This window comes from Trichoderma gamsii (genome assembly GCF_001481775.2).
Source record: "Trichoderma gamsii strain T6085 chromosome Unknown Scaffold_46.2, whole genome shotgun sequence".
In the NCBI taxonomy this organism is placed as follows: Eukaryota; Fungi; Ascomycota; class Sordariomycetes; order Hypocreales; family Hypocreaceae; genus Trichoderma; species Trichoderma gamsii.
The window spans coordinates 151,305-165,761 of NW_020171383.1; the positions used below are offsets into that span (position 1 = coordinate 151,305).

Genomic DNA, 14,457 nt, shown 5'->3' on the forward strand with positions numbered 1-14,457 from the left:
CAGCATTGTACCAAACCTCAAAGGGGAATTGTCCTTTTTCCTGCCCTCATCACCCTGAACGCCTTTGCTGACTTAGAAATAAAAAGATCTTTCGGGCCCATTCTCATGCTTTCTCCTTGCCCTGCCTTATCTCCCTTCTCCTCTCTTATAAAAGCAATATATAATAGCTTACTCTATAGAAAAAAATGTCATTCCCTCCTTCGCCAAACTCAATCACCACGGCAATCTGCTGACTCATATCTCATATTCGTTGCGTCCCTGCTAGGGCTGATAATTGACGGGAGACTCGCTCAGAAACGGCGGGGTCGTGCCGCGATGATACGTGTAAGTGTGCTGCCGCTTACTTGGCCGCTGAATGGGCTCTTCATCGTCCGACGACAGCGTTAGGTCAATAACTGCTGGAGCTGGTCGTTTGGCGCTGTGTGAGCCTCGCGGCGCTGTCGAGGAATGGTCTCTGCCACCAGAACTCGGTGTGTCCGTACAGTGGCTCAACTTCTTAGGTGTTTCCAACCGACGGCCGCCAATGATGATTTCAGACACCTCCAGGTCGTCGTCTTCATCGTCCTCGACAGGTGCGCCTCGTGGTCTGGATGGCGATGAGTCCTCCTTGGGGGGTTTGCTAGACCACTTGCCGTTTGGCTCAATCGTGACTGTTTCCAGATTTTTTGATGTCTTTTCTAAAATGGCTTTGACGTAACTATGCGTATGTTAGCACACGTGGTACAGACTGGAGTTAGTAATGGATGATACGCACCCGTCAACGGCCAATTGATCAAAGGGCGCAGACTTGTTACATATGGGACACAGCCATTGTGGTCCTTGCTCCTGAAGCTGCAAATAAGACGTTGCGTCAAAGCATTGTAGATGTGTGCAGCTTAGACTCCGGCAAGGGACTTGCAGTCTCATGTATGACAGGGGGCATTTGAGTGACAAAACCTGAGATGTCGCCACGACGTCAGGATCTTGTGCTATTTTATTTACTGCCGATTGATGCATTAGTGAGGGCTGATCGAGATGCCAAATAATGCTGTTATATGCAACTTACGCTCTGATATTACCGAGTCCTCGGAAATCTTTCTACGACTGGATATCGTCGCTACTAGTTCGTCCACTGACGTTGTCTTGCAAAGGTTTACAATAAGATAGAATTTCTACGAGCAAAGGCGCGTCAGTAAGGCAAAATTATAAAAGAGTATACGTCATATAGAAGTCGGGGTAACCCGTGTATTGTCAGAATAGCTCACCTTGTTCGTCAGCGCATATGTAAACTCGATGTTATTCATGTAATTCGACCGCAGGCGAAGAGCATTGGTGATATCAACGGGTCTGGTGGAGCCAGGCTTGTTCTTGAGGCCTCGCAGGTTGGCTTTGATCTCATCGCCATTGACCCGAAGCTCGGACTGATGTGGAAATGCCACGTCCTGTAGACCGCTGTCGTCGTTGGCGCAAAACACCATGATCCTGTATGACTTATCGTCGCTGCATCGCTGGAGAATAGGATGATCGGCTAGCCTCAGTGGTATGGTGACAGTGTTCCTGTGCTGGGTCATAACTGGCAAGAGTATAGGTCAGACTGGAGTTGATTATGATGGGAAAAACAGGTTACTTGCCCTCACAGGTACGCAAGCCACTCACGGCACTTTCAACGCTATAGAACGGGCTCGGTTTGAACGAGAAGCCGTACATGGCAGAGCCATAGGGGGACGAGATTCCGTTTGCCGAGACTTGCCCATACGGCCGGCCAGGATAACCAGTGGTGCCATAGGGCGATCCTGATGGTGTAGAAAGGTTCGGTATCGGTTGTGCTGCTACGGAACCATTGCTTCGGGCCGTTGCCGCCTTGGAAGGGCTCGCTCTTTGTGCAGAGGCATTGTAGATGCTCTGCCGGACTTGGTGGAACCGCGCAACGTCGTTGTTGGCGAACGTTTCGTTTATGACTGCAGACGAAGCAGGGTCAGCATATGCTACGCGGAGCGCTGCCTTCACGGTGGTCGTCGAATACGCGCACACTGTCGCGATTCAGGGTGCTGCAGGCGGAATGACTCACGGTGGACGATGCGTCGCTGGAGCTCAGCTTTGACGCCGGTGCTCTTAAGCCCATTTACCTGGCAGACCGAGGAGAGCTGGCGGTTGAACAGGGAGTTGCCCTGGACCTGGCGCAGCAGCGTGGTCACGTCTTGCCGCGAGATGGAGTTCATGTTCGGTGACGCCATGGCTGCATGTGGTTGAGAGAGCCAGGCCTCGGAACGGCATCAAAGGGCAGCGGTGAAGGCTGAAAGAAAGGTGAAGAAGCCGAGAGAGAGGAGTCGGACTGCCGCTCGAGGAAAAGGTGAGGAGGTGCAGACGTCTCTGTCGGGAAGTGGTCGGTATCTGGTCGATGTCCTCGTCAGCACGAGTTGGAACGGACTGCGATTGATTCGCAGTTTTGCAAAAGAGCGTCGCAGAGGCAACTGCGAGACGCTTTGGCCGGTGAAAGGCGCAGGCTGTCGCTGGAGCCGCTCTCGTGATGCCGGCAATGGCCGCTCGAATCGCGAGGCTGGAGGGTTTATCGGCGAGGAATGGACGGATGTAGGCGCTTATCGGTCTAAAGTGCCTTGGAACAACGCGGTGACTGTAGTCTGGCGATGGAAGAAAATAAGTGCGTGATTCAGCGGCGCCCTTCGCATTCACTCTCCTCTCACCCTCGTCGTCGCCTGGCCATCACTCGGAGGACGTCGTTTTTTAATAGCAGTGATTGCTCGACGCCATCGCCACGATTTTTTGGGCAGCCAGGCGGCAGCAGCTGGCAGAGGCCGCTGAGTAATGCGCCACAGCAGCGCTGGACTGAACTTGTTACGCCACAAAAGGTCTCTTCTTATCTTATCTTTTCGCTGTTATCGTAACTTTTCTTTCCTGCAGCCAAGTTACCGATCTACTAAATTGTTCATCGAATCGGCAAAGCAAACACCGACCAAATCTACAGACTGCGGGCGAGCCGACGGAAGCGCAAAAAGACAAAAATCAAGTTTACAAACTCTCCGGTGCAAATACCGCAGCAATGGCAAAGAGTTCTCGATCGAGCAGCAAAAAATTCAACAACCAGCGCAAAGCGGCGGCCATCTTTGGTCCTGCTGAGGCCGCGAGACAGGAGCGTCTCTCCGCCAAGCTGCTGGAGCTGGCACGACAGGCCAAGCCCGAGCCCGCCGAGATGAAGATTGATGGTGAGTTTGGACTGGACGGAAACTGAACTGGACAGAAATTGGAACTGGAATGGTGGTATCGCTAACACTTCCCCTCAAGACGACGCCGATGCACAGGATAAGGAAGAGCAGGCCGCAGACGACAACTGTAAGACTTCCAGTGCATCGATTTGCACTTCCATTTCCAATTACAGCCTATACTAATATTTTGCTCTAGCCATGGATGTCGATGCAAAGAAGCCCACACGGGCCGCCATCTCCAAGAAGCGCATCACCAAGAAGAGGACAAAATCCAGCATCACATTCCCCAAGTACAGCGACAGAGTGGCTGCCAAGAAGAAGAGAGAGGCCGCCAACAAGGTGAAGAAGGCCTAATCGAAAACAATTAATTACTTCTTGCTGTTTCAATCTTTGGTTCTATCTTTGGGCTTTCTTTTCTGCACATACGGAGCACTCATTATTTTATACATACATATTGTCATATATATCAACTCTGCAGTCTCTCAATTGACGATACCCATGACAATCGCCTAGAAAAAGAAAAAAAGTCTAGGCGTGGTGTGGCGCTGATGGTTCCTGTGGCGCAGCAGCCGCAACTAGACGATCCATTTCTCGCCTAGCCAATCACGCTCTCATTTCCACATGCACGTTTTATAACCTTCTTCCCACGCTTAATGAAAGGGAGCCAATTGTGACTTTATACGCGCCTTAACATATGGCTCTCCCCGTGTATAATGTTGACGAAGTATTGAACAAGATCAAGGCGCCTCTCTAGCCTCTTTTCCTCTTTCAATTGACCCAATCCTCTCATTTCATTCTTACATCAAGCCATGGTGGCCTCGCGAAATGGGTCATTGGCGGCCTCAATCCTGCTCGCCGCAGCCAATATCTTGATACCTTTGTCTATTCTCGTCTTCGCCACTGGTTTCTTCCCGTATAAGCCGTTTCTTCCTGGATTGGCAGAGTTTGAGGCCCTCGAATATGGCCCTCCGCCCAAAGCTCCATTTGATAGACTCGTATTCATGGTAGTTGATGCGTTGCGGAGGTAGAGTTGATCAGATATACCTAGACGCGCCTTATACTGAGATGTTACAATAGTGATTTTGTATTTTCTGACGCCTCTGAATTTGGGTACACGCAGAGGTTAGTTGCACATATTGCCAGATCCATCGTCATATTCTCATAACTTCCATAGTCTTATCCGCGATGGGAGTGCCATTCCTTTCACTGCCAATGCTCGGTCTCCCACCGTGACGATGCCCAGAATCAAGGCCATAACTACAGGGTCTATCCCTTCATTCGTGGACTTGATTCTCAACATCAACGAGGCAGATACCTCGTCAACGCTGGCTGCCCAAGATACGTGGCTCTCTCAGCTCAAGGCTAAGGACACGGGCAAGCTGGTCATGTACGGTGACGATACGTGGCTCAAACTGTTCCCTGATACGTTTGATCGCCATGATGGCACTTCAAGCTTCTTTGTTGCAGTAAGGCCCAGTTCAAAAGTGTTTCATCCCGTGTCTCCCTTTGACTCACATGTACTCCATAGGACTTTACAGAAGTCGACAACAATGTCACAAGGCATATCAATGATGAGCTTCAAAACGATGATTGGAACCTTATGGTGCTTCATTACCTTGGCCTCGACCATATCGGCCATAAATCAGGACCTCGCAGCAGCCACATGCCAGCCAAGCAGCGTGAAATGGACGGCATCGTCCACCAACTATATAATGCGTTAGAAACGCAGAACCACCTCCAATCAACTCTAATTATCCTCTGCGGCGACCATGGAATGAACGACGCAGGAAACCACGGCGCATCATCCCCCGGAGAAACGTCACCCGCTCTAGTATTCATGTCACCAAAACTCAAGCAGATTTCTTCCAGATACTCTGCCCCCGCACAGCCCAAGAACGAGTTTGACTACTACTCCACGGTAGAGCAGTCTGATATCGCGCCCACGCTCGCTGCTCTTATGAGATTCCCCATCTCAAAGAACAACCTCGGAGCGTTCATCCCGGAATTCTTGCCCTTTTGGCCGAGCTCTAGCGACAAGGTGCAGATCCTCATTCGCAACGCCAGACAGATTCTCAACATTGTCACCGCAGCGTTTGGGAGCGAGCTCTTTGACGCCAAATCGTCCGTCGACCCTTGTGCTTCGAAATCCGCCACAGATGTCAGCGAATTAGCTTGTGAATGGCGCAAAATCAACTCGGAAGCATCTCACCAAGCTAATGCTAAAGAGGTTGACACAGAATGGCTCTCGGCTACGTCTGCTTGGATTCGCAAGGCCCAAGATCTCATGAGCAGCATGGCGTCAAACTACGACATGTCGAGGCTATCGCTCGGCCAGGGGCTTTCGGTTGCTGCTGTAGTTGCTAGTATAGCCAGCTTGGGATTACAGGGCTTCAGAAACACGGGATTCCTGCTTCCCTTATTCTTACTTGCAGCGTCTTATGGCCCTATGATGTTTGCTAGCAGCTATGTCGAAGAGGAACATCATTTCTGGTACTGGACATCTACTATATGGCTCGCTTACCTCGGCGCCAGACAAGTCCAACGGTAAGACCATTCAATCTCTCACATCCTATTCTTGCTCATGGCTAACAACTTTCAGATCCTCTCGCATTCTTTCAGCATCAAGCCACATACTCGCCCTCGCCGCCCTAAGACTCATCCGAAGCTGGAACCAAACAGGCCATAAATTCGCCGGCGAGCCAGACACCGTCAAGACCTTTCTCATTCCCAACCCCGAGCTACTGTGGGTTATCATCACCCTGACATACACTGTGGTCACTTTACAAACTCTGCAAAGCTTGTCGTCGGCCGGCTTGCCTTTCATCTTGACTACTTTTGTAGTACCTCTCTTGTTCTCAGCTACTCTTGCCTTCAAATTGGCGTTCACTGCGGAAGATGCCCCTGAGTTGGTTGTTGGATTTGCACATAGGCTCCTGGATATCCTCCAGGGCCCGTCTCTCATCTTTAGAGCGAGGATCATCTTTGCACTACTCACGGCGTTGTTTGGCTTCGCCGTATACCGAGCAAAAACCGGAGGACCCCAAACAACTCAATCAGCCGGTAAGCTCTGTCTCTCCCTCTCTCTATATACAATGTCTAACACATCACCAGCTCACCTAACGCACCACCTCATCACCCTCCTCGCAATGACCCAATCCCGCGCCACAAACATCCCCCTCTTCCTCCTCTCCACCCTCATCCTCCACACCCTCCAACGCACCACCCTCTCCATCGCCCAAATCACCACCTCCTCCATCCTCCTCCAATACACAACCTTCTTCGCCGCCGGCGGCTCCAACGCAATCTCCTCCGTCGACCTCTCCAGCGCCTACAACGGCATCAGCGGCTTCAACGTCGTCGCCGTTGGGATCCTCACCCTCGTGAGTAACTGGGCAGGGCCCATATTCTGGACGTCGGCTACGAATCTGCTGCTGCTGAGGGAGTATCGACTGCGTGGAAGGGCGGATGCGTTTCGCTATCATGTTATACTGTTGACGGTCTTTGTGGCGATGAGCGTGGCGTTTGTCATTGCGGCGTGCACGGCGCTGCGAACGCACTTGTTCATCTGGACGGTGTTTTCGCCAAAGTACTTGTACTGCATGGCATGGAGCTTGGGGCAGCATTTGTTGGTTAATGTGGCTTTTGGCGGCTTGTTGTTCTGGATAGGCACTTGAGCTGAAGCAAGCAGAGTTAATCTTTTTCTCAAACATATGTATTTATACTAGGATTTAAATCGTGTAATAAACAAAAGATGTAATTGCATCATTGACATCGTAAAGAAGCATAGCTATATTCCCAAAGCACATATATACCTCTCCAAAACAAGCACCTTTCCCAAGCCAGTTTGTTTTCGTGAGACATTATCCATTTATCCCTTGCCACTCTTTAATACACGTCTTCCATCTTGGTATCTCCGTCAGACAGTTCTACTAGCGATTCGTCGTCTCTGTGGTCTGGTATCACCGTCCCTTCTTCATCACTGCTTTCCTCCCTTTTAATCTTGGGGTTGCCTCTTGATCTCGAGGATTTTATGACTGGCTCGTCTTGCTCTTCTTGCTCTTCAGCTTCCTCTGGCTCCTCTGCTTCAGGCTCCGGCTCCTCTGGCTCCTCAGCCTCAGCCTCAGCCTCTTCTGGCGTGCTGCGTTCCGCAGTTTCAGATGTGCTACGGCCGTCGCGGTTCTGAGCTGGCCGCTGTTCTTCAAGGCTGTTGACAATCTTGCCAAGGCTGACATGGATCTTGTATAGCGCGTTGCGGCCGGTAGTATCAGTCACCAAGCCCTCCTCAACAGCCTCACTGACAATGCCGTAAGACTCTCGGAGCTTCTCTTCTGAAGACGTGGGTGACACATAGAGCTTTCCGAGAAGACCGGCAACCAGCTTCTTTTCAGCTTCTGTTTGCACTTGTTAGCTTCAATTCTTTTGTGCCAAAGCCAATGGATGGCTGGTAAACTTACTGCTGATGCTTCCACGAAGCCTTTCCAGAATATCACAGGCAAAATCAAGATGAACATCGCCCGGTACATTCCTCTTCTCTCCCTCCTGAACAAGCTCAGTGCTGTAGCACTTTCGTGGGTCTGTCCAATCCACCAAACAAGCACCAATGGTCGTCATGCTAACCATGTCCTCCTCGACATCCACATCGTCATCTTCCAGACCCTCACGCAAGTTAAGTAGAGAATGCAGCGCCAGCAAAGAGACTTTTCTCATAAGGTCTTGGTTTTCCGTTCGCGAGAAGCAGAATACTGGTAGGAAGTAGTTGAGGGCTTGTCTGACCGTCTGATTGGCAGATGATGCGGGGTCAAAGTAGGCAACCACCAGAGACTTGAGCAGCTCCTCGCAGGCTTCTTCATCAGACACAACCCGTCCAAGGAGAAGCTTCGATGCGGCAATAGTGGCCGCGGCTTGTACTTCGGATGATCTACCGCCACCCTTGACTGCCTTGACATAGACTTTGAGGACAGCTGGAGTTGTTGAGAGCAGCTGAGCTCCATGGACGTTAAGAATATCTGTTAAGATGTGCAGCGCTGTAATCTGCAGGGCGGTGTGTCCCTTTGTAAAGAAGTGGATAAAAAGACCCAGATTCTCCTCGGCCAAAGAACGATCCAAAAGGGCGCATAGGCCGAGGCAAACAAGTCCTCTTTCACGCACAGGTGCTTCGTGGCTCCTAACCGCTGGAACCACCAGATTGTTCAACATGGACACCAAGTCTGCGTTATCCTTGAGGTTTCCAGCTACATGCGTAAGCATGCATTGGACAACGTGCAGACACTTCATGTTGACAATCATTTCCTTGACCGCCTTTTCATGCGCCTCCTCTTCACTCATCTCAGGCTGAGCCTTTTTCGAGTCTGAGGCTGGAGAGTTCTCTCGGCTCCTGATATCAGAATGAGCGGATACAAAGCTGTCATCATCCTCTCCGGGTAGATCCACGATTGTGTCGTGAACGTCGGCAACGGCTTCGAGAACAACACTGCAGAATTCCCGTTCTCCGGCGGTATCTGGTGCGCAAATATATCGAAGAACTTCCATAGCGAGTTTTGTGACCTCATCCGGTAGCTCTGGGATAGCCAGGGCTTGACGAAGCAGTGTAAACATCTTTCTGCGGCCGACTTCGTCAGAGTAATCGAGAGTCAGCGCGATATGAAGCATCTGCTCAACGATGAATTCTTGCTCGACGGTATCTTCTTCTTCGTCCTCCTCGGCGTCAAGCTGTGCAATCCTCTTGACGGCATCCACCAGCACTTTCAAATAGCGCTCTAGGAAGAAGGCTAGCTTGGTGACTTCGGGGAGTTTCTCTTCCACCAGTGACTCGTAGCGGCCATTCTCCTCCTCGCGACAAAAGTCGTTGAAACTTCTAACCATAAACACGGACTCGGCTGACAGAGTTTCCCAGAATTGATCATCCAGATTGACAGCTTCACGGTAATCTGGGCGGCCCTCCCAGAAGCCCCTCATGGCCTCTAGGGCCACTCCATTCTCCACTCCAGAGTTGATGACATCAATTCTCTCTAGAAGCTCTAATAAGCCCTCGAAATTCGGCGGTGCGTCCTCTTGCGCTGGCACACCGGCACAATCTGCGATCCACCGCTCTCGGAAAAGTCTACCTGCAGCCTTTCGCACGTTGTCGTCTCTGTCACGGAGCCCCCATCGGAGGAGCTTCTCTCTCATAGATAATGACAGATGGCGGAAATCTCCTAGCGCGGGTAGCAGGCGAGAGTAAACTGCTCTTCGAGTGGGGGCATCCTGGTCCCTTGCGCGCTCGAGGAGGAACGGAAGAGTTGCGGGCAAGATCGGGAGGTTCACGAGAAGCGTGCGTCTCACGTCGGCGCTCGAGTCGTTTTGTAAGACGTCCAGCAGTTTGTCCAGGAGGCTAGGCTGGCGGCTCTCGCTATCATCCGAATCGGGCTCCTCTTCAGGCTGGTTGGCGGCAAGTCGGCCAAGACCCAGCACCGCTTGAACGCGCACCATGGGCTCTTTATCTCGGATTCGCTTGAGCAAGTTGTGACGGAGGATCTGGAACAAGTCGTCATCGATTGCGTCGAGAGAGTTGATGATGTGCGAAACAAGCTGCGTTGATCGAAACCGCACGTATTTGTCTTTGGCCTGCATCATGGAGAGCGCAGTCTGTAAAACTTGCGACGAGAGCCGCGTGCTCGGGGTCTCGGGCATCATGCTCGCGTCGGCGTCGGCTTCGTCCAGGAGCTCATTGTCTTTATCTGAGGCGTGTCGCAGGAACAGTCCAATGAATCGAATCAACTTCTCGCCAACGCTCTCCGCCTTCTTCACCGGCATGACTCGCAGCACACACCGAATGAACTCGTGGTTGAAGGCTTTTTCGTCAAACTCATCGGCCGAGGGCTTTTTCGGGTTTACGGGCTCGTAGCAGCAGGCTTCTTGAATCTTCCGCAAGTTGACAGCCAGCTTCCGGTGCGTGGCGGTCGTTCTCTGGGCATCGCGAAAGATGGCGCAAATCTGCGTTCGGAGGGCATTGTCTGGCGTGTCGACGTATTCCAGGGAGGGCGTGGCTCTGTTATCGCCAGGATCCTCCCTGGCTTTTCTAGTTCGCGCCCCTGATCGTGTAGGCATTTTTGATAATTTTGTGCCTCAGAGGCCTTGCGCTTGAATCGCAAAGATGACGCCTTGAGCTTGCAAAAAGCGAGTTCGATGGTGTTGTTTGGCCAGCGCGTCGCCAAAAGACCCAATCAACAATTCTCCCATTTTGGCATAACGCTATGTTGGTACCCCGCCATCCCTGTTGGGCGTAGCGCGGACATCTTTATTTACGCCGATAAGATAAGGCAGTCTGAGAGCTGCAGATCCAGATTTTTTTTTTCTTAGTACCAGGTACAGATACTCTAACCTTGAGTCTGCTGTATCACGACTAGAGTTTTGTTGCAATTGATAAACCACTGCAGCCATGGCACCCCCGAATGATCGCAAGCGCCGGATTCAAGATACCGAGAATTCTGCTGCCGCAAAATCCGATCCAGACGGCGGGATTGCGCGAACGACGAAGAAGGCCAAGGTCGACGATGGACGGTCCATCTTTGTTCGATCACTGCCTCCTGGCGTAACGAACGAGAGCCTTACCGATTTCTTCTCGGAATACTTTGCTGTCAAGCACGCTACAGTAGTTGTTGACCAGGAGACAAAAGAATCAAGAGGATTCGGATTCGTATCGTTTGCTGATGCCGACGATGCGAGAGATGCCAAAGCGGCATTGGACAAGAAGGAGTGGGATGGCAGACGCATTCGAATCGAAGTTGCAGAGCCCAGACAGCGTAATGCTGATGAAGCAGACAAGAGGCCCGGAAAAGGCAGAGAGTCGTTCCAGAGGCCATCTACCAAGCTGATTATTCGAAATCTTCCCTGGAGCATCAAGACCTCAGAACAGCTATCAAAACTGTTCTTGAGCTACGGCAAGGTTATATTCTCTGATCTTCCACAGAACAAAGGAAAGCTAAAGGGATTTGGTTTCGTCACCATTCGAGGACGTCCAAACGCAGAGAAGGCCCTGGAGGCCGTGAATGGCAAGATTGTTGATGGCCGACCATTGGCTGTCGACTGGGCTGTTGATAAGGCGACCTGGGACAAGCAACAGGGTGCGGAAAGCGGCAAGAAGGACTCACAAGATGACGAAGATGAGGCTGAAGACGAGGAGGAGAACAAGGATGTTGGAGATGACGGCGAAGTCAAGAATCGTGACGATCAACTAGCCTCAGATCTTGCAAACTTTATGAAGAACCACATGACGAACATGGAGGATGAGGACGACAAAGACGAGGATGAGGATGATGAGGAAGATGATGAGGACGACGAGGAGGACATGAAGCTGGTGGATGAGATGGACGAAGAGAAGGAAACCCAGAAACCAAAGCGAGAGTTGATGACAGATAACTCTTCAACGATTTTCGTTCGGAATCTGCCGTTTACGGCCACGGATGAGCAGCTCAAATCTTTCTTTGGCCACTTTGGCACTGTTCGATATGCCAGAGTTGTCATGGACAAGGCTACGGACAGACCGGCTGGCACTGGCTTTGTCTGCTTCGTCGACAATGAGGATGCGAAATCCTGCATAATTAATGCTCCTCGCCGCGCACAACCGACTGCAGGCGGAGTCAAGCATTCCATCCTGCAAGACGAGAACGCCGATCCCACCGGTAAATACACAATGGACGGCCGAGTCTTACAAGTGGCCCAAGCTGTGAACAAGAATGAGGCTGCCAATTTGGCGGAGAATTCGCTCGCGCAGAGGAGGCAGAAAGATAAACGCCATCTGTACCTCTTGTCCGAAGGTGCCATTGGAAACTCTCCGCTGCGAGGTCTTTTGACTGACGCAGAGGCTCGTATGCGATCAATGAGTGCTCAGCAGCGCAAGAAGCTCGTGGAGAAGAACCCCATGCTGCACATTAGCTTAACCCGACTTGCTCTTCGTAATATTCCCAACGACATTGGTGCCAAGGAACTCAAGGAGCTGGCCAGAAAGGCCGTTGTCGAATTTGCCAAGGACGTCAAGGAAGGACGCCGACAGCCCCTTTCCAAGGAAGAGAATTCCAGAGACGGCAAGGATGCAAAGGACAAGGAAAAGGACAGGAAACAAAAGCGTAAGGGTATCGTCAAGCAAGCCAAGATTGTGTTTGAGGACAACAAGGGCTCCAAGGTATCTGAGACTAGCGGAGCTGGCAAGAGCCGTGGCTACGGATTTATCGAGTACACGTCTCATCGTCACGCCTTGATGGGTCTGAGATATTTGAACGGCCACCAGCTTGACGGAAACAATGGCCGAAAGCAGCGCTTGATTGTTGAATTTGCCATTGAGAACGCGCAGGTCGTTAAGCGACGACAGGAGGCTGAGAAGACAGCTCGAAAGCCGAAGAAGGATGACGATGCGGAAGCATCCGAAGACGAGGAGGACGAGGAGGAAGAGGCTCCTGAGCAGAAGAAGAGGCAAAAGGGCAAGAAGCCCAAGGGCAACTTGAACAAGGGGCCTCAAGTGGGAACCAAGCCGAAGCCTCCCAAGGAAGGGGACGTTGATGAGAAGAAGAAGCCCGCTGATGCAAAGGAGGCGATCCAGCAGAAGCTGATTGCACGGAAGCGACAGGTGCGCAAGAAGAAGGCTGTGGCTAGAGGAAAAGCGTAATTTGGGTGTGCATCTATAATATCGAATACCATCTGTACATGTTTTTAAGGGCTATATAGGTAGTAGATGGAAGCTTTTTTCTTTTGTTTGATTAGGAGTATAGAGGGTATAAAAGTATTACTAATTTGGCTGAGGCTAAATACTTTTGATTGATGGTGAACTATGTACAAGTAAATACCGTAAGAGGTGAGTTGAGACTTGAAACCAATTTTTGTAGAAAAGATCATTTCCAAAACCATCCTGGCTTTTTATCCTGCACCTGCTGATCGTTTGCGTCTGTGTCCGTTCTCTCGATGACATTTGCGTCGCTATTTTCCAACGACCTAGCATTCTGGGTCTTTTCCGCAGGACGCATCGTAAAGTGCGTTTCAGTGCCAATTTCATTACCATTCTTATCATACGTCTTTTTCGTAATGGTCGTGGTCAGATATCCAAAGCTGTTGACCTTTTCATCTCTCGTGACAACTTCCCTGCTTCCGTTATCGTATACTTTTTCCTCGGTGGAGCTGGGTGGCTGTGAGGCCGAGCTCTCAGAAGAGACGGGCTTATGGTCCGTGATACTCTTGACGAATGTGTCCCACGTCTTGTGGCCTTCTGCAAAGGTCGAGCTCAGAGAGGAGAAAAGATCGTCAAAGTGGTCAGGGAAGCGTTTCTGGTGCTGGTTGCTGTGCTCCTCTTGATGTGAGCCGTTCCGGCCGTAGAAGGTATCCTCGAGCTGCTTGAATGTCTGGTGCACATCGTCAAAGAAGCTGTGGCTCTTTGGCTGGCCGTCGTCTTCTTCCCGAGAGGTGACGCCTTTCCATACTTCAGCTGCCTTACGGTCCAGCTCTTCATGCAGCTTCGACCAATCGTTCCAATTTGGCTCCGTAAATGCAGGCTCAACATGGTCCTCTAGTAGACCATAATTGCGTGGTCTGTAAAGCTCATCTCGTGTGGGGCGTCTAAGCAGGCCTTGCGATTCCAGCCTTCGCAGCCAGAACCATGTGGGCTCGCCATTGGAAAACATCTGCCTCAGTAGCTGTCTCTGGTTATACCTGGATTTGATATCAGGCAGCGGTCGTCCCTGCGAGACGGTGAGTAGATCCTCAAAGGCATCTTCAAAAGTGAAGACGGTGGAGTCGCATTGCGCCGGCAGGTCATTTGGGACGGGCTGCTGGAGGTGGCGCAGATTGGCTGGTGAATAAGACCATGACGCAACCGAGACGGTGTCGAGAGCTGATGCTGATGAAGCTGAAGTGTGCGACTCGTTGTTGGCCATTGTGACTGTCACGGGAGGGAGAGATGCGGGCTGGCTGAAGTTGTCGGAGGCGCTGTCAGAAGTTAAAGTATCTGCTGATTTGACAGTTGATGACAGCTCAGATTGGGGTTGCTGGTGGATATCTGGCGATGGTGGCTGGTGGAGGGGCTGCGGCGGGCGGGCAAATACTGCGTGAAAGCCGGAGGCGATAGTTGAATCCACGTGCTGCTTGAAGCGAACAAAGGCGGTGGTTAGCGAAGAGTCGCCGTCGCGGGGCATGCCGAGGGCATTGTCTGGATGATTGAGGCAAGTTGAGTGATTGTGGCGTGCGCAGTGAAGAACTGGTGATGAAGTCAAGGCTGGAGTTGTGCAAGAGACGT

General features: G+C 51.4%; 5 protein-coding genes across 5 annotated transcripts; 2 read left to right on the forward strand and 3 right to left on the reverse strand.

Annotated features, from left to right (window-relative positions):
- Positions 1-261: 261 nt before the first annotated feature.
- On the reverse strand, positions 262-2,213 carry TGAM01_v209444 (hypothetical protein; the record flags this gene model as incomplete). The annotated part of the gene is made up of 5 exons (XM_024550558.1): positions 262-697; positions 755-831; positions 1,245-1,552; positions 1,623-2,009; positions 2,048-2,213. The coding sequence occupies 5 exons, from the start codon at positions 2,211-2,213 to the stop codon at positions 262-264; spliced, it is 1,374 nt and encodes a 457-aa protein (XP_024404703.1).
- Positions 2,214-4,009: 1,796 nt separating this feature from the next.
- On the forward strand, positions 4,010-6,874 carry TGAM01_v209445 (ethanolaminephosphotransferase; the record flags this gene model as incomplete). The annotated part of the gene is made up of 6 exons (XM_024550559.1): positions 4,010-4,224; positions 4,278-4,322; positions 4,375-4,666; positions 4,729-5,744; positions 5,800-6,260; positions 6,312-6,874. 6 exons carry the CDS (start codon positions 4,010-4,012, stop codon positions 6,872-6,874), a joined length of 2,592 nt encoding a protein of 863 aa, XP_024404704.1.
- A 211-nt stretch (positions 6,875-7,085) lies between these two features.
- On the reverse strand, positions 7,086-10,286 carry TGAM01_v209446 (condensin complex subunit 3; the record flags this gene model as incomplete). Its single annotated transcript, XM_018809900.2, has 2 exons — positions 7,086-7,591; positions 7,655-10,286. The coding sequence occupies 2 exons, from the start codon at positions 10,284-10,286 to the stop codon at positions 7,086-7,088; spliced, it is 3,138 nt and encodes a 1,045-aa protein (XP_018656870.2).
- Positions 10,287-10,617: 331 nt separating this feature from the next.
- On the forward strand, positions 10,618-12,840 carry TGAM01_v209447 (hypothetical protein; the record flags this gene model as incomplete). The annotated part of the gene is made up of 1 exon (XM_018809901.1): positions 10,618-12,840. One exon carries the CDS (start codon positions 10,618-10,620, stop codon positions 12,838-12,840), a length of 2,223 nt encoding a protein of 740 aa, XP_018656871.1.
- Positions 12,841-13,063: 223 nt separating this feature from the next.
- Positions 13,064-14,356, reverse strand: TGAM01_v209448 (hypothetical protein; the record flags this gene model as incomplete). Its single annotated transcript, XM_018809902.1, has 1 exon — positions 13,064-14,356. The coding sequence occupies one exon, from the start codon at positions 14,354-14,356 to the stop codon at positions 13,064-13,066; it is 1,293 nt and encodes a 430-aa protein (XP_018656872.1).
- Between the last annotated feature and the right edge of the window lie 101 nt (positions 14,357-14,457).